Source organism: Solea solea, chromosome 13 (genome assembly GCF_958295425.1).
Source record: "Solea solea chromosome 13, fSolSol10.1, whole genome shotgun sequence".
NCBI classification, from domain to species: Eukaryota; Metazoa; Chordata; class Actinopteri; order Pleuronectiformes; family Soleidae; genus Solea; species Solea solea.
Genome location: NC_081146.1, coordinates 26,504,848 through 26,532,051, shown reverse-complemented (window position 1 = coordinate 26,532,051; position 27,204 = coordinate 26,504,848). Strand labels below are relative to the sequence as shown.

The window sequence follows — 27,204 nt, the reverse complement described above, 5'->3', positions numbered from 1 at the left end:
GTGTCAAACCGTCTCACACACCTGACAATTACAGCTGTAACATCACGCTCGGCCCAGATTACACCTCCACTGCGTCGTAATCCCAGATGTTTACGACTGGATTTAGGAAGAAGACGAAGAAGAAGAAGAGGTTGCGACACAGACTTGTGCTTTGAGTCGAGGGAATCGATTGGCTCCGCGGACGCTCTGTTCAATCACAGTTACAGGAGGAAGCGATTATCTGGTAACGCTGTGTTGTCTCCGCTTACACGGACGCTTTGATCGCTCTGCCGTCGTCGTCTGAGGAGGACGACGACAGATCTGTGTTTGTGTTGATGGTGGAAGAACCAGTTCAAATATTCGCCTTGATTGTTTCCTCTGGGTTTAAATCCATGTGTGGAAACAAAGTATCAGATGCTCACAAATCAGAGACGGAGCAGAAGTAAATATTCTCAAAGCTGCCATCTCTCACTTCTGTCCTGCTGTGTGTGTGTGTGAGAGAGATCACATGCTCAGTTGCTTCCATCTTGTCTCACTCTCATGTTTACCTGGAGAAGCTCAGCGGTGAAATCAAAGGGCAGAAACAGAGTTTATGTTTTCACACACACACACACACACACACACACACACATCATGGACGATTCTATGCTTCCAAACTTTCAGTGTCAACAGTTTGATGAAGGTCCTTTTCTATCCCAACATGACTGTGTGGAACAAGGACGACTATGAGGACATGGTTTGACGTTGAGTTCGGTGTGAAAGAACTGTCCCCACACAGAACCCGGACCTTTAACCCCATCCAGCACCTTTAGGACAAACTGGAACAGAGATTGTGAGACAGAACCTTCTTGTGTGTGACCTCAGATTCACCAGAGAGTTATTAAAGTCCAGTATGTTACAGTCCCTGTTGGTGTCATGGACAGACGTCATGGACAGACACCCACATACTTGTGTCCATACAGAGTTACATGTTAAGGTAAATGTAAGGAGTTAAAACAAAGGCCCTATGTCCTCACGTTGTCCGTACGTCCTCTCCTGTCCATCAGGATCACAGCGCATTGCGTGGACACTGGTATCCTCGTGAGTCCTGTAGTATCCCACTTCACCATCGGTGTGGATGGTGTGGATGCAGGGAACAGGAAGCATTCTTACCAAAGAAGAAGAAGAAGAGAACGCTGCTACAGCTCCCTTGTCACAGCTGAGAGGCCCCCCGGTTGTCAGCCGGGTCGAGCCTCGGATCGCTGTCCTTGGCAATAACTTTTCTGCTTGGTGGGCGGGGCTTAATACTCCATCTGCCAGTGGGGTGGAAGTGCACTTTGAGTTGATGATGCAGTTTGCATCATGTGGCCGCTGCGTGTTGGGTAAACCAGGGCGTTTATCGTACTACTTCAAACGGTCTATGAGACTGCAGCGTTAGCGCTCAGACAGCCCCAGTGTCTTTTAAAGTCTGCTTTTCTCATTTGTAGTGAATTTTTTGTCGTTATGACTGTGACAGCTTCACAGATTTTGACTTTCACTGTGTTCTAAGAGCCTGGTTCCGCCTCTCTCTTCCCCAGGTCGATCATCTTCTCAGTGATGTACGTGTGTACGTGATTCATGGAATTACATCTGTGTTTTACGATCTCTTTCCCCCCCTCGCCAGATTTACATCCACTCTGTGCCGCGACAGGAAGTAGTGCTCCCTTTAGAGCCGACTGCTTTATTGTCCACCCGAGTGGAAAATTGAGAACGTGTAGCGACTGGAAGATGGAACCAAATGTGACAACGAGATCCGGCCGACACATAAAAAACACTTTAGAGCAGCAGTGTGCGGCGTAAACAGCGCAGATAAAACAGCTCAGGCGACGTTTGTTAGGACTCTGAAGACTTTATCTGTGCTCTGATTCATTTCCTCCACGTTCTGTGGACTTTATCTTCGTCCACGAGTTCTTCAGTCGAACAATTCATGCGCACAAAAACCATAAAGTCCTGATGAAACCGCAGATTTGTGCTTGTGTTGACAAAATAACAAAATAAGGTCTGAAAATAACATTCGTCATGAGCCACAAAATCCTTCAATCTTTGTTGTTTCATTATAAAATAAACAGAGAATATATTTATAATACACACACATATACACACAAACACACACAGAGCACACTGTGTGCTCAACTTAAAGTTGTTTAAATCTGAAGAAATGTCCACATGTCACTGGTCTCAAACTGTATTTGGCACAAACAGGAAAACTGAAATTCTAAATGTTACCAGGCAGCAAAATGTAGAAGTAAAAATAGTCTGTTCTCTCTCCTCCTGGTTGAGAATAGAATGTCTTGTTCACGGCTTCATCCTCCATATATATGTGTACATATATATATATATATATATGTATACACATATATATATATATATATATATATATATATATATCCATATATTGTTGTGTTTCCACCACATTGTTTTCATAATTACGTCACTTGAAAAAGCTAAAATAAAGCTATAAAAACAGAAGCTTTGCTGGTTAAGACGACAGCAATAATTGATCATAAAAGACAGTAATTAGAGCCAAACTCTTCTTCAGCTTCAGCTCACAGTGAACGTATGTGGACACACGCGCGTCTGTAACTGACATACGGACACAATGACACCCGTCCTGTCCACTAAAGCAGCCGAGCGCGAGTCTGCAAACACTTGTCCATCGTTTAGCAGCAGTGACCTTTTATTCTGATAAAAATCACATCGTGATCATGTTTTACTTTTCTTCTGAAAACCTTCCTGCCTGGATAGACTGGGAATCCTGCTCGGTGAAGCCTAGTTCACCACTTCATTTGTTTTTGTATTCAGCGTGGGCTGAAAAGGGATTAAGGGAAGTGCAAGATATGTACAGAAAAGATGACGTTTTTATGTCCTTTTCAGAATTATCAACCAAATATAACACCCCAAAATCGCATTTCTTTAAATACCTCCAATTTAGGAGTTTTATATTGTCATCTCAACACTATTCATGTCTTGACATAAAACAAATCACTTCCTGTGTGCAGCGCCTGAAAACGGGTTAAATGTTGAAAAAAAAGTCGCCGGGATGGCAGCACTGATGTTAAAGCCACCTCCTGGCAACAGAACGTTCTTCACTAACAAATGTTGCTTCATTTACTTGAAGATTTCACTCTACATTTGCTTTACTCTGACATAACTGATTCTTGGTGGCCTCTCTCTAGCGCCACACAGTGGCCATTAGTTTGTTGTACTTTTCTGAGCCGGTACTTTCGTAATCTTGAAGATGTGATTTTTTTCCACCTGAGCTGTGGACACCAGGTGTTTGAGCACTAAAACTTCTCTTCCTGCTAAACGCTAATGTTCAGAGCCGGGTTTTGGGATCGCCCGGTGCAAACCGGATCAAACCGGATCAAAGCGGCTCCGTCTCGTCGCTCTTCTGCCTCCACAGTTTGACAGATGTTCACCACGTTCTGTGAGGAGCAGACACCAACATGGCTGCTGTGTTCTCCACGCGTCTTTCATCTCCCTGCAACGACGAAGCCGCCGCCGCCGCTGCTGCTGCCGCTCTCTCTGGCAGCAGCAGCAGCAGCAGCAGCAGCAGCAGGAATGAATTATTCAGACACTTTTTTGTTCTCAGAGTCGCAGAATTTCAGAGTGTGTCGTTTCACGGAAACTGTGGGATCCCCCGCGAAGAATCCACTCCACTATTCTGTAAGACAGAGGAGCGTCAGAACCACGGCTTCTATATGCTCCACTAAATTAAACATGACGTAGATGCAGAGAAGCCGCATCATAAACACACAACTGCGATCAGTCGAGAGCGACGCTGACAGGCGAGAGAGCGACGCTCACGCCTCCATGTGTGAGCGGAGGCGAGAGGCCGAGCGTCCTCTGGGAGACGCAGCTGTCAGTCTGTACAACACTGATCAATCATGTGTCACCGCTGCAGTTTGACGTGAGCGAAGGCGAAGACAATGAAGAGGTTTTTCTGTGCGTTTGCTCAATGTAGCTGGAAATGCTGAGGAAAAATGGACTTCTGTGTTCCATGAATCCCTTTGTTTTACTGCTTTATCAATCATTCCCAACCATTGTTTTCCCGTTTCCACTGTTTACCGATTGCTAACTCTTCTAAGTTCAGTTCAGATCAAAGATAGACGAGACGTCCATTCATTTTCAATGGTAAACGACAGAGCAGCTGATTTTTGTTTTAAAGAGACTAGTTGGGAAATAGTCGGGAGTCGCTCAGTCAGAATTTCCAACTAATTAAAGAGTCTTCACTAGGTATTCACTAAGGATGAGTGATATTTAAATGTTTTAAAAATATTTAACCATCTTCATTGACATTTCACAACAAAATGCAGCTAAAAATGCACAGTACTTCCAAAAAATCTAACCTGTTCATTATTCCCAACCATTGTTTTCCCGTTTACACTTGTTTTTCTTATTAATTAATTAGTTAATTCTTCCCAGATCATTTCAGATCAAAGGCAGATGAGAGTTCATTCATTTTCAAAAAGTGACAGAAAAAGTGAAATATTTCAAAAGCAGCAATTCAAAAAAACAAAAAATCCTTTTAATTATTAATTATTCATTGTTGAATTTGATTGAAAAAAAGCAAACCTGCCCCTCCCCCAAAAAAAGTAAACAGGAAATCGTTGACTCAGAATTCCCAACTGAAAGCAGTGGTTGTAAATGCTGAGTCAGCAGATATCGACTAAAGACGAGCAGTTCATTTGGAAATGTTAAATACTTCCAGCTTTTGTCCTTTTTTGGTTACTAAATCTAATCTTTGTTCATCTTTATCAATAATTCTGTCGTATTGTTTCCCTGAGTCACTAACTCCTCCCACATTTCAGATCAAAGGCAGATTCATCTTCAAAGGAAAACGTTTAAATATTTCCCAACAAAATGTAACTTCCAGACAAAAGTTCCTGTTCTTTATAAATACAAATCGTTGGAAGGCCGAATTAACGATTCCCAACCGCTGTTTACTTTTGTTGCTTTATAGCTCCTCCCACAGTTCAGATCAAAGGCAGACGAGAGTTCATTCATTTTCAACGGAGAACGTGAAATATTTCAAATACTAGTGTAAAAAAAATCAGAAGAAACAGGAAATAGTTGAGAATCGCTCGTGCTTTAATTACCAACTGAAAACAACAGTTAAATAATAATAATAAGACTTGTTTTATTCATAGGCATCGACTAAATATGGGCAATTTGAACGATTAAATCAATATTTTATTTGTAATTTGTGTATTTTTTGGGGTTCATTTTTGTTTGTGTTGTTTGACTGACACAAATCTAATTCCATACAATATCATTTTCCAATAGTTTTCTTTCAAAGTAGAGAATTATGACATCATCATCCAAAGATCGCTGCGTCTTTAAATCACAACACATCACAAAGTCACGTGGCTGTGTGTGTGTGTGCGTGTGTGCGTGCGTGTACATGTCGTACAATTATAGCTCAACATCCTAACAAGACGTCCCAGAGGACGAGCCGTCAGTGACGCTGTCACTTTAGTCGCCATGATGCTGGGAAACGTCTCATTACTGTGCAGAGCTGGGTGTGTGTGTCTGTGTGTGTCTGTGTGTGTGTATGAGGACCATCCCACCTGGAAAAAAAAAGAAAAAGTCATTATCAAGAAATAACCCGGGGGATCAGTGACTACCTTCACCTGACCTTCATCTCCACCATGAATAAATGACTGTGTGTGAAGGTTCTTTCTGCAGAATCCTCTTGATAGTTCTAAACGTCTACGTGTGTCTGTCTGTCTCCATGTGTGTGTGTCTCTGTGTGTGTGTGTGTGTGTGTGTGTGTCTGTGTGTGTGTCACTTGTGCACATTCAATAACTTCACTCAAACCTCCGCATCAAAAGCGGCAAACTGCGATGCCATTAAAGATTATGTCTAACTAACGCTCATCAACTTCATTAAACACATGACATATTTGTACACTTACAGTATCTGTAAGTTCAAAGGTCATATCTGTTTGTTTCTCATGTCATTTAACACTTTCATGAAGCTGATTCAAAAAGTCCCGTTTCCATGTCCACTGTTGTAGTGAAGTATCAGGGAGAGTTGTGTGTTTGATGTGTCGTCAGTAAACTGTTAGAATGATCCCTGATGTCATTTCCTGAGGTGCGGCCATGGCGACTCCCTCAGCATCAACACGTCTCCATCCTCCTCACTGTCGTTGGCATCAGCCGTGTATGTATAATGTAATGAACAGTGTCAATTATGTTTAAAATAACAAGGTCTGAGTGATGCGTCGTTAAAGGGTTAAAAGGATTTTAAAAGTTGAGTGGTTTTCCAAACACACTATGACTAAAATCTATCACCACTAAGTGTTAGTTAAGTGATAAAAGTTCCTTACATGCATTGGCAACACGCCTTTGGTCAGCTGACTTTTGTACGCAACAAGTAATGTAATTTGCGAGGTTCGTTGAATGCACTTTTTAATGCTTTCTAAACTGGTTTTTGTTGCAATTAATCTTTAAAAGATAGAATCAGATTTACAAAAAACTAAAATCAAGGGACAATAAAAAGGTTAAAGCATCTGCTGACAACACACAACACCGTGACACGTTTTATTTTGGAAACTAAATGAATGGCAAACGTGTCAGATTGTGATTTTAAAGGTTCAGTCCTGAAAATCCTCAAGCTCTCACATATTTCACCTCCGTCCTCTGTGTTTACAACACAGACACACGCACACACACGCACACACACACACACACGTCAGTGTGACATGAACTGAAGTCAGGCATGAAGAGAAGGGACAGAAGGCAGTGAGTTGATGTGGCAACAGCATCTGTGTGTGTGTGTGTGTGTGTGTGTGTGTGTGTGTGTGTGTGTGTGTGTGTGTGCGTGTGTGCGCAGCCTTGGCTCTGATAAACGTCTTCTCTGTCCAGTAAAACTCCCACCACCATATTGCTGCGCAATCACAGTCCAGGGCTGAGGCGACCCCTCAACCCCAGAGACAGAGACACAGACAGACAGAGACACAGACAGAGAGAGAGACAGACAGACAGAGACACAGACAGACAGAGACACAGAGAGAGAGACAGAACAGAGAAGGACAGCGGTCCGATCTCACATCAGTGATATCAGTCTTTTTTTTTACCTTCAATTTGTGGTCAGAATATTCACGTCACAATAACTTGGATTTCCAGCTCACACACCTCAACCTTATCGGATGTGAACGATGTTTGGTGTGTGTGTGTGTGCAGGACCAGACTCTCTACCATCAAACCAAGTCTCATCTGGATCTGATCCAGATTATGGACTTTGCAGCACTTTAAATGTAACGTGGTTCAGTCCCACTGATGGTAGATGATCACATGAGTATGTTCCCATTCCAAACGATGACGTGACGAAACATGATCAAACTTTCAATACTTTTATAATGAGCAAAACTGTGGAAATAAATAAACTGTCTGTGAGTGTGTTTGTGCACGATCAGACCAAATGTGACACGGTTCAGTCCCGGGTTTTAGCTTCAACGTTGAGCCAAAAAAACAATGTTTCCTGTTCTGTGATCCGAGCTTTTAGCTCCCGGACTTTTATCTTATTTTTCCTTTATTTTTTTTGGGAACTTTATTCTCCGCGACTAATTGAAGAGTCTGTTTGTGACTCGGCTGGAATCAGGTCGTTGTCACAGGATTATAAAACGTCTGGGCTTTTATTGTCTCGTGTGATTCCAGACTATAATCTGTGTCTCGGATATGAAGCGCGTGTTTGTGGAGTTGTGACACAGACGTAATGAAATAGTTAAAAAGCAGCTGGTGTCAGCGTTTTCTCTAACAACATCAGTCCTGAGTGAACGCTTCATAATCGCTGCTGGTGTCATTTTCCCATGTGAGCTTAATGTTATTGTAACATTTCATTATTCTCTCCTCTTGTATGTTGTGTGAGTCCAGATTATCTTTTATTGCTGTTATTAACTTGTGTTTCTGCAGCGAGTCAAATTCATTCCTAATTCCCAGCCGTCGTTGTTGTGATTTACTGCACACGTACCTGCAGCTCATTTTTAAATCCCAGTGTTCGCTCCCTCGCCGTGATGCAGAGGGTGGTGTATTGTGGGAGGTGATAATCTAATCCCGATGCTGGTGCACCTTAGGGCGAGAGATCTCGCCATGTGATTGGAGAATTTATCTTAATAAAGTGACAGCGACATCATCAAGCCCCGCCCCCCACCCCAGAGTAACAGATGCTGAAAATCCACAGGAAGCAAAACATCAGCTCTGACCACAGCGTTCATGAAACTCTGAGGATTCTGTCCACTGTAAATACAAGTACACGCACACGCACACACACACGCGCACACACACACACACACGCACACACGTGTATATAAATCCTGGCTGTTGTTACATCGCTGTCGTATTCATTCACAGATTTCCAGCCAGCGTGAGCTTAATCCTGAAAATACAAGAGATTATCAGCGTGCACATGGCTGATATTACTGTCAACTGGGGATTTAGAAACGGTTTGATGAAGGAAAAAAAATGTAGATACACATTTATAAGAGGCTTTAAACACAGAGGATTTCACTCTGTTTGTGTTCAGTTCTTTTCAAATGTTTTATACAAACACGTGGAGGCGTTTCAACGCTGCTTCACGTCATTATTACAGTTGGATTTCTTTTATTTTCACTTTCACTTCAGACTTTTCTGTTTTACATCCACATCTCCATGTGAAAAATCCAATGTTTTGACGTGAGATGAAAAATACAACATTAACATTACAACATTTTCAGGAGAGTTCCAGCAACATCAGTCACATCTGCTCTAAAGTTGCTTCTACATAAAAAAATAATAGAATAATCTGTGAGAATTAATTCATTAATAATGAATGAATTACAAGTTGACTTTATACATGTTATTTATAAATATATACACATAAATATAAACTAGGAGGTCGGGAAAAGTCTGCAAATTTGTTTGGGGACCCCAAAATAATCCCATGCCCCATGTGTGGGTCCCGACCCAGTCTTTAGACACCACTGACTTAGACTACACCCCTGTGTGTGTGTGTGTAGATTGTTTCCCATGCATTTATTTTCATCTTGTTTGTTTAAATACGTGTGAACTTTGGTGTTTTTATTTATTTACCCTCTTAATAAAGTCACTGATTCTCATCATGAAAGAAAAGAAACATTTGTTTGGTTACGGATCATTTAAGAAGTGGCGGCTGTGAATTGACCGGCAGACCATAATTAACAAACATCCTGTAGTTACCGTAGCAACGATCGGGCGAGATCAATGATGGCATTTGAGAAAGCCTCGTGCTGTCGGAGCAGAAATCCATAATATGCACGCAGCGATTAGACAAACACATTAGGAGTTAAATGCCAAAGATAAACAGAGACATTCTGCTTTGTTCTTAACTGTAATTCATCTCAAAGACATGACTCAGCAAATTTAGACTCTGGATAACTATTAAGTAATTATGCTGCACTTTAGGTCACAACACACACACACACACACACACGCACACAAACACACACACACACGCACACACGCACACACAGCAGTTGGCAACGAGAGCAAAGTGTGTGAAAAAGCAGATTTAATGGGAACAATGTGTGACAGGAGGGAACAGAAATCAATAAAACAACAAAGTTTCCTTGTTCCTGTTTAATCTCAGTAAAGTTTCAACAAAAAAACAAAACCAGGACTGGAGTCCTGTTTGCACAGCTATAAATTATTACCTGTGCATCTGTAGTAATATGTAACAACTGTGGAGGATAATCTGTGATCTTAATCCCGTGCGAATCATCCATGTCCATAATTTGTTAAGTAAAAATTCCACCGCAGATTTCCTTCCATATTATTGTTCCGGTGATGAAATCAGTCCCCGTGTGAATCCACATGTCTGTGATATGAAAGCATCCGGGTTTTCTTGGAAGGTTTTGAAAGTGTTTTGTGTTCTGGGTGAACCTGGTACTCGTCCAGACCAGCACTGAGACCAAACTGAAGGCTACGCAAAGACCAGAACCAATGATCCTGCGCAAATAGAGGTTAAGAAAAACCCGTCATGTTTGTGTTCACCAGTAGATGTCACAAATTCAGTGAAGCTTTCATTTTATTGAAATGTTTTAAATGACATGAACATATTTTTAGAATGTATGTATCTAATTAGTTTTTATAATGCAGCCTTAAAACTTTATATGTGGGACCATTTGTAAAGAATGACATCTTCATTAAAGACATTAACGAGCTGTGGTTTCAGTGGCACATATTGAGCAGAAGTCTGAGATGTTATTGAGTAAATAAATCCAGTGAACAGTGTTTTCTTTGTTTCAATAAAACCACAAAGTAACTGAGTTGTTTCTTCATGAAACAGTGACTGATAAATTCAACAGGAACCTTGTTTTCATGTTGTGCTGCTACTATCTCAGTATCGACACAAATGACAATAAGCTGTGTAGTTTCTGACATGACCGTCATCTTAAGCCGAGTTTCCATCATGGTTCAGTTCGGCTTGGTACAGTTTGCTTTGGTACAGTTCGGTTTGATACAGTTCGGTTTGGTACAGTTTGGTTTGGTGCAGTACGGTTTGGTACAGTTTGGTTTGATACTGTTCGGTTTGGTACAGTACAGTTTGATTTGATACAGTTCGGTTTGATACAGTTCGGTTTGGTACAGTTCAGTTTGGTACAGTTCGGTTTGGTACAGTACAGTTCGGTTTGATACAGTTTGGTTTGGTACAGTACGGTTTGGTACAGTACAGTTCGGTTTGATACAGTTTGGTTTGGTACAGTACAGTTCGGTTTGATACAGTTCGGTTTGGTACAGTTTGGTTTGGTACTGTACGGTTTGATACAGTTTGGTTTGATACAGTTCAGTTTGGTACAGTACAGTTTGGTACAGTACAGTTCGGTTTGATACAGTTTGGTTTGATACAGTTCGGTTTGGTACAGTACAGTTTGGTACAGTACAGTACAGTTTGGTACAGTACAGTACAGTTTGGTTTGATACAGTTCGGTTTGGTACAGTACAGTTTGGTACAGTACAGTACAGTTTGGTTTGATACAGTTTGGTTTGGTACAGTACGGTTTGATACAGTTTGGTTTGGTACAGTACGGTTTGGTACAGTTTGGTTTGATACGGTATGGTTTGATACAGTTTGGTTTGGTACAGTACGGTTTGGTACAGTTTGGTTTGATACGGTATGGTTTGATACAGTTTGGTTTGGGACTTGACACTTGGGATACTGTCAGCCTGAATATAAACCTTATGGGGTCCACATGAAAAGCTGGCTGGGTATGACCTGTCTGTAGACCCCAAAAATCACTGGAAATCACTGTTCTTCTTCTTCTTTTTCCTCTTGTTCTTCCTCCTCCTCCTCCTCTTCCTCCACAGTTCAAACTTCTCCTTGATATTCCTAATATCTCCCCGTGGCAACACTTAAAACCACTGATCTAAACAACTGTATCAATCCATTTTAGCTCATGATATCATCAGTAGAGTTTTTCGGACCTCATCTTCAGCTCCAGCTCACTTCACTCAGAAGATCCAGAGAGTGAAACACACTCAGTTTTCCCCAGACGAGTCCTGGCATCCCGTCTCTGTCTCTATTTCATGTTTATTTTTAACACAACAGAAGGAAGCGTCTCCTCAGTTCACTCATTCAGATGCTGAATGTGAAACGAAAAACAAAATAATGTTTCCATCACGTCCGGAAAAGTTTTACGTTTGTTTGTACATTTGAACATTTTCTTTATATTTTTCTAACCTGGTTTGTTTTTTTTCAACTCCTGACTTTCAGACACACATTTAGGTGTGAATGTGAGACTGACCTTTGACCCTCATATGGAGGATAAAGCTGTAGACGATGAACAAATGAACTAAAATGATTCATGTAAATGATGTGACTGAGCCTGACAATCGTTTGTGTGTCTGAACTGTGTCGCTAAGCAGAAGGTTGTGGTTCCTTACATTAGACCTGTGTCTGTGCTGGAGTTGCCTCTCAGACCTCATTCGTGTGTTCATTTGTCTGCCAGGTTCTTGGGGGAGGTGCATGGGCAGTGAGTGCGGCCCGGGCGGCAGCCAGAGCCGGGCAGTGTGGTGCGCCCATGTGGACGGCTGGACGACGCTTCACACCAACTGCGACCAAAGCCAGCGTCCGTCCAACCAGAGGAACTGTTTCCACGTGTGCGACTGGCACAAGGAACTTTACGGCTGGAGTCTCGGTGCCTGGAACGAGTGTGTGCCGGTGTCGGCGAGGACCTTTGGGGCCTTGCGCCTCCTCTCATGCAGCGGAGGTGATGAGGGCATTCAGACCCGGGAGGTGGGCTGCATGCTCAAGGCGGACAGTTCCCCAGCAGATGACACCATCTGTGAATACTTTGAGCCAAAGCCTCGTCTGGAGCAGGCGTGTTTGATCCCGTGTCCTCAGGATTGTGTGGTTTCTGAGTATTCGCCGTGGACGTCATGCTCCAAAACGTGTGGAACAGGCCTCAGGAACAGGGTCCGCAGTGTTCTGGTTCCTCCGGTTTTTGGAGGCGCCACCTGCCCAAACCTTACTGAGTTCCAGTCCTGTAAAGCGGGGCTCTGCGCTGGTCCAGAGGGCATGTACAGTCTCAGGGTGGGACCCTGGAGCCCCTGTTCTCTCCCACAGACTCGGACAGCACGACAAGCCAAGCGCAGGAAAGGTAAAGGTCAGGGTCTCAGGGACAGATCTGGAGTCAAAGATCCAGAAACCAGGGAGCTGATCCAGAAGAAACGGACCAGGAACCGCCTGAACCGGCAGGAGAGTCCGTTCTGGGACATCCAGGTGGGCTACCAGAGCCGGGACGTGGTCTGCATGCACAGGAACGGCAGTGCAGTCACTCGCAAGTGAGTGGCAATTTTCTTTTTATGGTAATGTGACATTAAAGTTAATGGGTTTTTTCTGCAGCAATATTTTACTGTATATCTTTAATGTTCCTGCAAGGACACGATTGGACATGAGATCCTTCCTTTAAAGACGTTTACGTTGTCTTTGCAGGCCTAAAACAGAGGGGAGGTCTTCTCTGTTTAATATCGTATTTATCTCTATTTGTAGCCATTGACTGATACGCTTTCTCATTTCTCATCAACTAAAGTCAACATGTTTTCTTGCATAGACATGAAATATATCCATGTAAAAACTCATCGTTTAAAGATAATTCTGTTTTTGTTACAGGCCTTAAACACAGGTGCTGTATGTAAAGTTAAAGTGTTTTCATGAGTCTTTGTTTTACCGACTATTCGTTTAATTATCTGTATTTCTACCCTTTTACCAAAAAACACACAACTTTCTCATATTATCTCCTGTCATCTTATTTCTGCATTGTTCTGATGTTTGGATGAATTTAATTTACTGATTTCAACCCAATTATATTTATAAACTCTTTTTTAAAGATAACTATCTCTTTATTAGAGGCCTCAAACTGAGCTTACATAGCCTTCAAGTGTTATTATTTACTCCATTTTCATAGTTTCCTTTGTTTTACTTGGTATAAACTATTTTACTTGTCGTATTTTGCCAAGAAAAATCCAAATTAACACTAATAACACTGATTAAAAGGTTATTTTTCTCCACAGGCCTCAGTTAGAGGCGATGGACTGATTACTATTATAATTATCTAAGTTTAATGTCATATTTTTGCATATTTTGCATGAATTTGTCCTTAATTCCATGTGTTTTATACAACTAATCATGATTTATTAGAATAGGGTTTTTTTTTTTACTCATTTTCATTGTTTCACTGAGTTTCTTCTCCTCTAATTATCCGTCTTTCTCTCTGTTTTAAATGTTTCTGTGTAACTTTGTGTGTTTAGGTGAACTTGTCCTTGTTTCGGTTTAACATGAAGCCAAATTTGTCCTCATCAGAGTTTGTGTCAGAGGTGACGCGTCGCAGAGGATGTTTATCGTCTGTGTCGTTGTCACAGTCGAGCTGTCGGAGCGCTGAAGCGCAGCCACCACACGCTTATTTGAAGTCTCGCTCCGGAGACAGAAGTGGGAAAAAAGCAAATCATTTCACGACATCAGATCAATCTTAGCTTCAGTTAAAAACGGCTCTGTGTTGCTTTTCTTTTTCCTTTTTCCCCCTGCCCTGGGGTTTGGAATAGACGTGAAATAATATGTTACATGAGAAAGTGTCACTCAAGTTGTCATCTGTTAAATGTTTGTCGAGCCGCTCGTGAATTTTAAAGCTGGAGCCGCGACGGAGAAAATAAAAGAGTGGCGTTCACCTGAAATAACGAGACAAAATGTGTGATTTAGACGCCCAAGTTTAAAAAGGTTCTGCAAACTTTTAAAAGCTGCAGTGAACTGAGCTTTGTCAGTGTGGTGACGCCATGAAAGCACAGTGGCCGAGTGAATGGATGCATGAAATCACCAGCACAATAAACATATTATCAACAATTAAAAAAAAAAAAACATGTACATTGTTAGCAATACGAGTTTATAACAACAGCAAACTGCGTAGCAACATGTTTACGGTTAAAAAAAAGTCTAAGACAGTCATCTTAGAATTCCTTTTTGAGCCCGGAAATGTCCAAGTTCCGCCTACAAATGGAATGCTCCAGTAGTCCAGACTGGTTCACACTCAGACAACTAAAATACTGGAGATCTCCGTCGTTTCAACTCGATATCTCTCAGCCCACATCATGGCATTTTTTTCAAAATCAGGCATTGGGTGGAGTTTCCCTTTAAAACAGGATTCACTGAGCGCTGAGTATTTATGATGCAAAATGAATTTGTAAATAAAAATCTGACATTTTTTATTAAGTGGAGGACCATGTGAAATTGATTGGCGGGCCACATGAGGTCCACAGGCCGTGGGTTTGAGACCCATGCTTTAAAAAATTGCTGATTTCTCCAGCAAAGAGTCATTCATGTTGTCACCTAAGCGTTCATGTGGTGCTCCGGTGACAACATGAATGCCACTGCTCTCTAACACGTGATCATTTATGATCTCATCCATTCATTAATGCTGTGCTCGGCAGTAACAGGGATCACAGATTTCAAAGGAAGCGTGGAAACAGCTCACTCGCCCACAGCAGCATCAATATTAACCCTCATCACCTCAAATATTCACACTTGTTTTTGCCACTTTTCCGGGAAGCGATTATACTGTGGAATCTCAGCTCCTGTTCCTGCCCCTGCCCCAGCCCCAGCTCCTGCACCAGCCCCAGCCCCTGCCCCCGCTCCCGCTCCCTGAACATCTTGCTGACTTCATTTCTAATTTCCTTTGATGAGCATCTGCATCTGTGGGTCCACGTCCTCATGACTCGTCATTATCAGGTTTCTGAGCCACTTTCATGAAAAGTGTCCCAAACAGAAACACGCTTCCCTCTGAGAAATGACCACCTGGTATGTGTTTAGTTTTTTTACTTCCTGCTCTGACGAGGTTCTAACATGTGACCTCAACACACTGACAGCCACTGATTGGTCAGAGAGTGTCGTATAATGAAATAATGTCATACTGGGCTTTTAACTGCAGGGTTGCTGGTTCTAATCCGGGGACAGGTCAAGATTAATTCTGAATGTAGTTTACATACGACAACCATCAGTGTAACATTTGTGTTGGATTATCACTTCAGTGTTTCCACTTTCAAACGCTTCAGCTCTTTTTTCTTCCTCCTCCTCTGACGTTATCTAACTTATTTTATTTCTTTTTTTCAAACAGAAAATGATTGTGTCCCCATTCTGTCTGCGTGAGTGAGATGAAGAAATAATGACTCCCTCTTTGAGAAAAACCTCTTTAAAAGAAGCTACAACAAACAAGCAGCGACTCAGTGAAAATAGGTCGTTGTCTTGTGAGAGTGAGACAGTGAGTGTGAGACAGTGAGTGTGAGACAGTGACCGTCGCGCGCGCTCACATTTTACCTCATTGTTTTTCCTCAGGTGTAAAAATGAGTCCGAGTTTGGCAGAAAATGAAAGTGAGGTTTTTTCACTGTGTCACTTCAAAGACTGCAGAGGTGTTTTTTTCTTCTTTTTTTAATTCCAGACACTGGAGTGAGAGAAGAGAAGAGAGGGAATGAATAAATAAATAAATGAATGAATGAATGCAGCTCATGCATTTGTAGATTCTGAGTTGTTGGAGGTGAAGTTTGCCGGCGACGCCTAAATGAGAGGTTTCTAAATGAAGCCCAGCTGTAATTAGCACTAATAGCTCGTCAGCTGCTTTGCCTCGGGGGGGAAAGATCGGAGGAAAGCGGTCGAGACTTTGAGACGGAACTCGTTTCTGATGAACACAAAGAGGACACTCAGTCAGAAGATTCATGTGTTCACTTACTCAGGGACACGTCGTGACACCTGTTTTTTGACTGACAGCACTAACCACGCCCCCTCTGCACAGAGACACTCATGTCTGCCAGTGGGAACACAAGGAAATCTGGATTTTCTTGTCATCATCGTAACTCCTCTCGGAAAAAATCTACTGACTGGCGATCTGTCCAGGCTGTGACTCCGCCTCTCGCCCTATGTCAGCTGAGATTGGCACAGCACAGAGTGTTAATCTGCTTTAATCCATGATATTTTAAGAATGTGTTCACGTCTCTCTCTCACTGTTAGACGGTCATTTCTGACTGTAAACTGAAGTTTGTAAATCACTCACTCTCCCACACCAAAGTCCAGAGAGAAAATCAGTGATTTTAGCTCACGGGGGACACAGGAGCTGCTGGTCCTCTGCTGCCTCGTGTGGTCGCTTTGTGTCACTGAGGTCAATCTGAACAAAGGATTTCAAATAAAGTCTTAAAAATAAGACAGTTCTATAAGCCCAAGCTTTTCTTCTATGAAACGGCTGATTTGGCAGCGAGAGAAAGGAAGAGAAGGAAGGAAAGGAAGAGAAGGAAGGAAAGGAAGCGCCGATAACGTTAGCACAACTGAAGTCATGTCCTCTCGGCTGTGGGAGGTCTTTGAGCGTAAGATTCTGTGCCCGAGAGTTTTCACTGTGAGGGTGTGTCTGTGGGCGTGTCTGTGGGCGTGTCTCACTCTGAGCAGACGTCTGCACCCGAAAACTGGAAATACGTCAGTGAGCGTCACTCGCTGTAAACGTGTGAGAGAAGTTAATGTTTTTACTCTCGGCCGTCGCAGACTTTCCATGTTTTTATAAACGATTTTATATGATTCCTATCTTCTTCTTCATGTGAGAGTGGTGGTCCATAGCGTCCTCTATGGACGGGCCACCACTGGTCTGACCTGACCTTTTGACTGATTTTACCTACGAGTCTGATCCGGACGTGTTCTTCCACACAGGTCCAGCTCGGCTCGGCACAGTTTTGTTGCTTCTCCATCAGTGACAGAATCTGGTACCTGGTGTGTTTTTAGTTCCTGCTCTGACGAGGTTTAGCTGAGCAGATGCTAAAATGTGACGTCAGCAGCCTGCCGGCCTCTGATTGGTCAGATCGTGCCGGATGTGGCCCCGGGGCCTTGAGTTTGACACATGTTTGTGCCTAAGAAAAACTTTTACGACTGAAGGACACAAAAGTCCCATTTCTTCTGAGTCTTAATAAAGTCCTTTTTCAGCCGCTAATGACAAAGTGTGTCAGCACTCAAGGGCGGACACTTTAAAGTGAGGCTTTAAAAAGCACTTACAGAGTCGTAGATCTGCTGCTGTGACACTCAAACATAATAAACTGTGGCTCGAAGGCATCGCGGCACATTAACAGTGAGAGGTAACTGGAAGATTTAACCTCGCTGTAATGAGCCGCCTCACTGTTTACCATAAATATGCTCTGTGAGCGGTTAACGCCGCAGGAAAACAGTCGCGCTCGCTCACAGGCCCTCGTCTCCGTGATGTCTCCATTTACACTCGCTCCGTTACAACCACATTGTCCAATCTCACACATTTAAAGGTCCAATTTGTACAAATTAGTGACCTCTAATGGTGAGAGTGTGGAGGACTGATGTCAGTGAACTACGGTGGCCCTTACATGTCAGAAAGGATGTTATTCTTTTACATTTTCTGCTCTAAAATGTGAAAACACACACTGTCGGTGCACGATCGGTACTTGCGTCATACTTTATTAGTAATATTAGCAACTTTATTGATGAAATTCAACAATACAATCTGATTTCTTTGAGAAAAAACAACAGAAAAATATATAAAAAGTCCAAATTAAGTACACTAATCCAAAGTTTTTAAAAGGTTAATGGGACGAAAGTGTGAATGTGTGATTTTTCCAGTTATAAAATCACATAATTATTTGGCGACGCAGTGAAAGTCCATTTAAATAATAATACCCTTATTAAAGCACTGAAATAGAGACATTTCATTGCATTTCTGTCATTGATTGAGTTTCTTTTCCTTTGTGACCACACTCAAAATAACCACTTCTATATTAAACATTTTTAGCTTCCTTTGTTTCCTAAACACTGATGTGACAGCTGTCATTTTTGTGCACTGCAGATATGATTGCATGATTGGTCCAGGTCTCACATTTTATTTTTACGTGTCTTTAATTTTGTTCCATTTGGGGTTTTATTTATTTTTATTTTCTTGTCTTTTAACTTGTCCTTCCCTCGGCGTCACATATCAGATGTGTTTTTTGCTTTTTTGGGACAGTGTGTTGTTACAGCTGTTTGGATCAACCTCATAACCCTGTCATCGTCTTGACTCCGCCTCTTCATCCGTCCACAGTCTCTGCATACCGAGGGACCTGCCGCTGACCATCCAGTCCTGCGTCCTCCCAAAGGACTGTCAGGTGACCGAGTGGGGCGAGTGGGGCCCCTGCTCCAAGACTTGCGTGGACGCCGAGGCCCCCGTTGGAAATCGTACACGGAGCAGACAGGCGCTCCAGTTTCCTGTGGGGGACGGAGACGAGTGTCCACCACTGGAGGAGTCGGGGCCGTGTGAGGTTCAGGTGGACGGTGTTCCACCCTGCACCACGTGAGTTCCTCCTGCACCGCGTACTCCACCTCCCTGAACCAGCTTCAGACCTGGAAATACAATTTAGCCACTTTGTTAAAAGACTCATCTAAAACATGTTCTTAAGATATCGTAGACTTAAACTGACATAGATTTTATTCGGCAAGTCTTTTACTAAGAGGCTAAAATCTGTTTTTCTTTGTGTCCCTTTTAAAATCACAGATTTGTAAGCTAATGTTTAGCAAAGCTAAAATCCACAGTATTCTCGTGCAGCACACCTATGAAGAGCTGAAGGTAGATGTGTAGCTTCTTACTATCACTTTTAAAAACATAAAATGTAATGTGGTAAATAATCCCCAGCAGATCTGTAGGAACGCTAACGATTCTGCTACTGCTAGCATCTCCGGCGTTCTCTGTGTAGCCTCCCGGCTCTGACGTTTATAGAATGCCGTTAAGGGAAAAGTGTAGCTAGATACTCTAGATTTTGTTGTCGTCACTTTTAAAAACTTAAAATGGTTGCGTTAAATAATTCCGAGCTAAAGTTTAACAAAGATAGCATCGCTAACAGGCGCTGCGCTGACGAGTTTAAACCAGGTCATGTGACTTAAACAAACAAACAAATAATGTCAGCCATTTTAATATATTTATATGCATTCACCACAGGTGGCGCACATTAGTCCAAACAGAGTAAACCGCCCTCTGGTGGTGAGTCAAATGACAGAAAATTAGCAGTATAAATATTAGCATCGGTATTGATTAAATCCTAAAGATACTATAGCTGACCACTAAATATAGATTGCGATTCATTTCTCATTTTAAATATAAATCTTATATGACACGTTTGTCACGAGTGGTGAAAAAAATGTATTTGTTGTATTTAATTCCCTGAATGTACCTATAATGTAAATGAGCTATAAATAAATATATATATAAATAATCATTACACCCAGCTTGTTCCTCCCTCCAGTTACACCTGGAGAACCAGCGAGTGGAGCGACTGCCGCGTGGACCTGTTGCTAGGCCAACAGGACCGTCGACGTGGCAACCTGACGGGCCTGTGTGGAGGAGGTTTACAGACCAGAGAAGTTTACTGTGTGGAGGCCAACGCTGAGCTCGTGAAATACCTCAACGACCTCCGAGAAAAAGACAAAGGTGAAAATACAGAGCACACACGCTGAGATTTAACAATGAAGCTCTTAAAAACCTCCCATTGTTAAATAATCCTCTGCATCGCTCAGGGAACTCAATGTTTTCAATGATTTTAAAGGGATAATTCAGATTATTTGAAGTGTGTTTGTGACAGGAAGTGACACACAGTCAGCACTGACTGCACTCGCTGCTCGTGTCCTAAGAACCGGCTTCAGAAACGGACGTTTGCTCAGATTTTAGCCACTTAACAAAAGTCTCACCTCAACAAATCTACACCTGATTAAGTCTTTGCTGCTTTTTCCTCACTGTTAGACTTTTATGACTTAAAACTGTCTCTTTTTAAACCACTGATTTTAACATCAGAGGTTCAAATGTCTTATTTTGTCAAATTTGGCATCTGAAATCCTTCGTTCAGGTTCACTACAGTGGCACAAAGTGACCACACGAGGCAGCAGTAGACCAGCAGCTCCTGTGTCCCTGTGAGCTAAAATCACTGATTTTCTCTATGGACTTTGGTGTGGGAGAGTGAGTGGTTCACAGGCTTTTTAAATCCAAAAAAAGTTGGGAATGACTGTGTAGCAGTGAAAAAGATGCTTGTTTTATTTGTTAGTTAGTTAGTTAGTTAGTTAGACTGATAGATGTTAATTAGCTAGCTTAGATAGAAATAAGTGTGCTTGTTAGTAAGTTCGACTGATAGATGTTAGTTAGTTAGCTAACTTGGATAGATAGAAGGATGATTGTTGGTTAGTTAGAGACACAGATTCTGCAAAGACTCTTTTCTCTGTTTGTCTCTTTAACAGATAATGAAGCATGTGAACATTTAACTGCACAGTTAAATGTTCTTCCTCTCAGGAAGCTGTCAGACATTCTTGCTCATATAGAATTCACAGCATCATCATATAAACGGAAACAAACCCTGAGAATCCTCAGTGTAACTCGAGCAGTTCTCTGTGTTTCAGCAGCACATAATTACACGTCAAAATACAAACATACAGTCACAATGATATTGGATTTAAATTAGTATTGTTCTTCTTCTCTTAAATATCCCACTGTAGGCTTTAACTTTAAATATTCCAGAAGTCTCAGAGTCGCTGTCTTTCTCTCCTCATATACATATGTACGTACGCCGCCTTTTTTAAAGAGGCTGTTAAACACTTTAGCTGAGATTAATCTGCAGGAGGCCAGATTAACCAACATGTATCATGTAATAATGTAATAATAATAACGACGACAGTACAGTTCATAAACTCTTGTTTACCAGTAATAAAATGCCAATAAAAACTAAATTAGTTTGGGTTAAAAATCATAATAAAAAAATATTATGATCAGGTTTCTGTACGTTCACACATTTTATTTATTATTCAGTCATATTTATTTTCATGTTTTTCACGGAATTACAACACATTACATCAAGTGCATCACTATTTTCCTGATATAATTCTTAATTTAATTCAATTTAATCTGTACAGACAAAACTGAGCACATGGAGTTTAAATGAAACGTTGATGATGGACACATTAATATACACTAATAAAGTTTGTTTGACTATTTCTAACATTAATGTGAACTTACCTAATAAAGTTTATGAGTAGTTGACTGTGACGTGTGTTTGATCGTTGATATTGATCAGTCGTCCTCTGGTTTCTTTGTGTTTCATCCTCTAATTAAAGAATAATGAGCGTCGGATCAATCAGACGTAGAAATAATCAAATAAGTAAAAAATAATGAACATACATACATATATATGTATATATATATACATATATATATATATATACATATATATATATATATGTATATATATATATATATATATATATATATATACATATATATATATATACAGACACAGAGAGAGAGAGAGAGAGAGAGGCAGGCAGGCAGGTGGAGAGAGGTGTTTCCAGCACAGGCTTGTGTGCGAGAGTGTTCTTATCTTCTCAGGATTTCTTTTCCTTTCATCATTGGGAGGTTAAATCTCCCAGCATGCAACTGCAGACAGTGCCTCTCTCTCTCACACATACACACACGTGCAGATATCTGGTACCAGTTTACCGCCTCCTGAATCCTAATCTTAATCTTTCGGGGCAGCAGCTCAGATTTGACCCTGGATGTGTGTCTTAGTTTCCTCAGATAAAGCGACTGTGGAACTCGGGGGTTTTGGTTTGTTTTGGCCTCTTCAGCATGTGAATCTCTTAATCGCTGCTTTTAACCTTGTAGTCGTTGACGTTTTATTCCTGTTCTCAGTATTCTGGCACAGGCTTGATGGTTTCTTAAAGCTACAGTCAATCACTCTTTACATCCGGATGCACATCAATAAATCATAGGCACAGTTCAGGTTCTTTAAAGAAAATTCTTTTCTTTTTGTTCGCACTAAACTTTCATTTTAATACACAAAGTGTTTGAGCTACTGTATAATCCTGTAATGGCTATGAAAACCAAATCAATTTTTATTTTAAAGTATTTATACACTTTTATCTCACCTTACTAAATCTACCTCAGTGACACAAAGTGACCACACGAGGCAGCAGAGGACCAGCAGCTCCTGTGTCCCTGTGAGCTAAAATCACTGATTTTCTCTATGGACTTTGGTGTGGGAGAGTGAGTGGTTTATAAACTTCTCCATAAACAAGCTTTGTTTATGAGGCTCCGCTCTCTGTAGTGTGTGGTTTCCCTCCCTCCTGTGTGTGTGTGTGTGTGTGTGTGTGTGTGTGTGTGTGTGTGTGTAGTTAATAGCGCTGTCTCCCCTGTGTTTTCAGTGGGTCAGACCCAAAGACAGCAGAAGCCTAGTGTTCCTCCTCTCCTCTCCATCACCTTCCAGATCACAGGTAGGTGTTTTAGTCTCACTAATTATTTTATCCTTGTTTCCTCTGTCCTTTCCTTTCCTTGTTCGCTCCCTCTCTTTGTTTCTTCCCTTCCTCCTTCTCAACAATTTTCCTATCCTCCTCATTTCTCAACAAATTTCCTTCCTTTCTTTTCCTTTTCTTATCTCCTCTCATCTGTGTTTCATTTAATTTCCTTTTCCTTCTCTGCTATTTGTTTCTCTTCTTGTCTCCTTTCCTTTCCTTTCCTTTCCTCTCATAATCATAAATCACAAAGAGAAAAATACAAAGAAAAATCTAAAATATAGATTTTTATCCACACATTCTCCAGTCTGCTGTGTATTTGTATTTAAGTGCAGATTTCTACGTCTGTATCACAGCAGACTTTTGGTCAGTATCGACGTTAAATCCAATAAAATGAAAAGAAAGTTCTGAACTTTAAAGAGTTTTTCTTGTTGCTCCTCACTTTAGTTGATGTTCAGACATCAGTAACACGTGGATTAACAGCAGCTCAGCAAACTCATCGTTTCACTTTCAGTGGATTTGTCAGAGGAATTAAAGGTTTTCCAGTTAAAAAAACCCTCCACACTTTCTGATGGAATTATCCTCATCATCATTCAGCTCAAAGACATAAAACTCTTGCGTGTCTTTGGAGAACGAAGCTGGAAAACTGGAATTAAAAATGTCTCCGGTGTCAGTTGTGTGATGAGATTACATCTTATTTACATAAATGTTAACTAAAAGTTGCTCATTTGTTTTTGGACCCAAAAAATATCACTTGCGTCCCATTTTTAGGACCCAATCCCGTCTTTGGGAACCACCACACAGTTGTTTTCTTGTATCTTGTGAGTCAGAATTCTTCAGCCTGAACTTTTAACAACATTGGGATGAGATTGTATTGATCCTGATGACTGAATTCTGTTAATTGGTGAATGTTGAAGGTTTTCCCTCTGTTTGATCTTAAATGTCAAACTGACGCTAGAAGAGCCAGAACCTGAACTGTCAACAAGATAAAGTCCTTTTTCACCTTCACTGTCCTCATATTTCCTGTCAATCTTCACTGTTTTCCACCTGTGCATGAAGCTGCGAGATACAGTAGCTCTTCTTTGGAAAGACACTGACATTGACTCTCATACATAAATACATAAACTCAGTATCTCCACACACTCACGCATGCAGCAGAGAAAAATGATCGTCACACTTGTCGCAGGTCTGTGTCTATGAGAGTAAACGCCAAAATAAACCTAATATACATGTTTTCATACATGAATTAGATTCTCTGAATTCTGGTCCAACAACAAACTGAAAGAGAAATTTTAATGTGGTCGTTTTTGTGCTGCTACGATCGACGTCACCGAAAACACAACATGAAATGACATTCATTTATTTACCATAACACAGTCAGATACAACGGAAGGAAAAACTTAAAACATCGTCGGTGGAAAAACAAAAATGTGGGATTTGCCGCCTTTTGCTTAGCACAAGCTAACAATGTTGCTAACTTGTGTCACAGCTGACGATGTAGGTGATGACACTGCTATCTGAGGTTGCTAACGTCGTAGGTAAATTGCATTGCAGCTTATTTAGTAGCTGTGACCTTGCTAACTTTCATCACAGTGGATGATGTAGCTAATGTCCTTCCTGTCTTTTATTACAGCCGTTGACAAAGCTAATGACATTGCTATCTTGCGTCCTATAGCTCATAATGTACCTAATGATATTGCTAACATGTGTTGTAGATGATTACCTTATAAAATATGTTGCTGCTGATGACGACATTGCTACTATGACACTCATGATGTAGTTAATCGCGCAGCTAATTTGTGTCGCAGATTATCACATAGCTAATGACATCACTAGCTTGCTTTGCGGCTGACATTTTCAATTTAGGTCGCAGCTCAAGATGTAGCATCTGACATGGCTAACTTGCTTCACAGCCAATAATATAGCTAACGATGTTGCTAACTTACATCACTGAAGATGACCTAGCTAACAATATCACTCACTTGTGTCATATAGCTGATAATGTAGCTAATGACTTTGCTAACTTTCTTTGCAGCTAGTGACATTATGAAGTTACGTTGCTGCTGATGACCCAGCTAATGCTATTGCTAACTTGGGTCATAAAGCTGATAGTGTAGCTAACAAATTTGCTAACTTGGGTCATATAGCTGATTGTGTAGCTAACGATATTGCTAACATGGGTCAAATAGCTGATAATGCAGCTCATGATATTGCTAACTTGCATCATTTAGCTGATAATGTAGCTAATGCAGCTGCGAACTTACTTCAGAGCTGATGCCTCGTCGCCTATGGTTGAGCCGATGTTAGCCTCGTAAGCTCTGAACACATCATACTGGAAGTGTCAGATCCTGTGGCTCAGTGTGATTTAGAATGAGTTGGTTTCGGAGACATTAAAGCTCACCCTCACACATCACAGCTGTTTGTTCACACGTTTGTGTTGCGCTGTTGTTTCCTGTCCCCACTGAGAGTCAACGGGCAGGACTCCAACATGCATTCTGGTGCTAGCGAGCAAGTGATAATCACTACTAATTTATCATTGTGACATTCAAACAGGGAGGTGATAAATGGAACAAAGGGAAAATGGTGTCTGTTCATTCATTCATTCAATTATTTATTTATTTTTATTCTCTGCAGGAATTTTAATGCCGGGAATAAAAGTAAACAACATTCCTAACGTCCGTGTTTAATCCAACGCTGTTTAACAAGAAAACAAACAACAATAGAATCAAAGTAAAGCAGGTTTTTTTTATTTTAAATTAAAATGTATCTGCCTTTTCCCTTCATCTGCACAGCTTCACGCCCGGTGCAGAACAGACTGTGCAAGGGTTCGATTCCCAACCGGTCGCAGCTTTGCCAAATCCCCTGCCCCATCGAGTGTGAAGTGTCGCCGTGGGGAGCGTGGGGACCGTGCACCTTTGAGAACTGTGACGATCAGACTTCTGGGAAAAAAGGTACTGAAAAAAAGTATCACTAAAACTGTGACGTGTTCATGTTCAGTGTGGATAAATACAACAATGACACAGTGAATTATACCCATTTATTATGTTTGATATGGAAATAATATCAAATTACTGCTTATTATATTAAACTGTTTCTACAATGAAATGAAATGCTGATTGTGCTTCAATCCAATACTTTACAGTCATTTTTAAGAGCGCATTGTCATTAATATATGCTTATAAAACTTATATGCTTATGTTTAGATGTGGCTAAAAACACATTTTCTGTGTACATTTTCAATCCCTTTAAAGACCAACCTCAAAAGATTTTACTAAATTTTACCATTTTATTATTGTACTTGTTTCATGATTTATTTTGGTTTGTTATTTTTTGTGCTAGAGAAAGAAGGTTGACTTAACTACGTAGGTTAAGTATAAACAGAATTATTGCGTGTGACAGCTTTAATGGACCTGCCATCTTAATTATAGTTACTTACTTATTAATATTTACATTAAGTTACAGCCCTTTTATTCACTGTGGCTTTACAGCAGGTCATCGTATTAAAAATACATAAAGTGTGTTGTGGGGGTTTGTGCTGCTACATTAGAATAAAACATTCATACTCAAGGTTACTTCACTGTTATTTTGTATTACAGTTAATATACATCTAATTAAGTTGAATTTGCAAGTGAAAAAAATAAAGATAATTGGTATAACTGTGCCTTCAAATGATTTACATAGATAAAAATATATATATTCATTAGCTTTAAAGGGACAGTTTTTGTTTACTTTAAAGTATACTTTCCAGAGGAGACACTTCAAAAAGACACTTAAAGGTTCACCTAATAAAATCTATGTCAGCTTGAGTGTAATATTTTGTTCAGATCAGTTTCAGTGACACAAACTGACCACACGAGGCAGCAATAGACCAGAAGCTTAAAATGAGGATTTTCTTGGACTTTGGTGTAGGAGAGTGAGCGGTTAACAAACTTCACTTTCCAGCCTGAAAAGTCTGTCTAACGGTGACATTAAGACGTCATAGAAGTAAAACATTTCATTTACTCTAACATTTAATGCTGTATGATGATTGTTGTTTGTCTTCATTCTGTTTGTTCTGCTGCAGGTTTCAAACTTAGGAAGCGACGAATCACCAACAAGCCAACAGGAGGTCCAGGAAACTGCCCTCACATGGTGGAGGCGGTGCCGTGCGACGAGCCCAGATGCTACGACTGGCAGCTGCTCACCCTGGACCAGTGTGTCCCTGAAGACGGGAGGACGTGTGGCCCCGGCTCTCAGCTCGCTCAGGTCCAGTGTGTCAACAGCACCGGTGAGATGATTCAAATTTATTAAAATAAACAAAATCTTTCATTCTCTCATTGTCCAAGCAGTGGATTTAAAGGTTTAATATGTAATACCCGAGCGTCCACTAGCCGTCGTAGTTGAGCACGCGCCAGACAAGTGATCGTAAAAAA

The 27,204-nt window shown here is 41.1% G+C and overlaps 1 protein-coding gene across 1 annotated transcript in view; it reads left to right on the top strand.

Annotated features, from left to right (window-relative positions):
• Window positions 1–27,204, top strand: part of thsd7ab (thrombospondin, type I, domain containing 7Ab) — a 109,466-nt gene that overhangs the window by 26,612 nt on the left and 55,650 nt on the right. Inside the window, exons 2-6 of the mRNA XM_058647844.1 lie at window positions 11,963–12,797; window positions 18,573–18,821; window positions 19,768–19,952; window positions 25,585–25,743; window positions 26,856–27,059. Of these exons, the coding sequence (XP_058503827.1) occupies window positions 11,963–12,797; window positions 18,573–18,821; window positions 19,768–19,952; window positions 25,585–25,743; window positions 26,856–27,059 (1,632 nt within the window). The remainder of the gene's footprint in view (window positions 1–11,962; window positions 12,798–18,572; window positions 18,822–19,767; window positions 19,953–25,584; window positions 25,744–26,855; window positions 27,060–27,204) is intronic.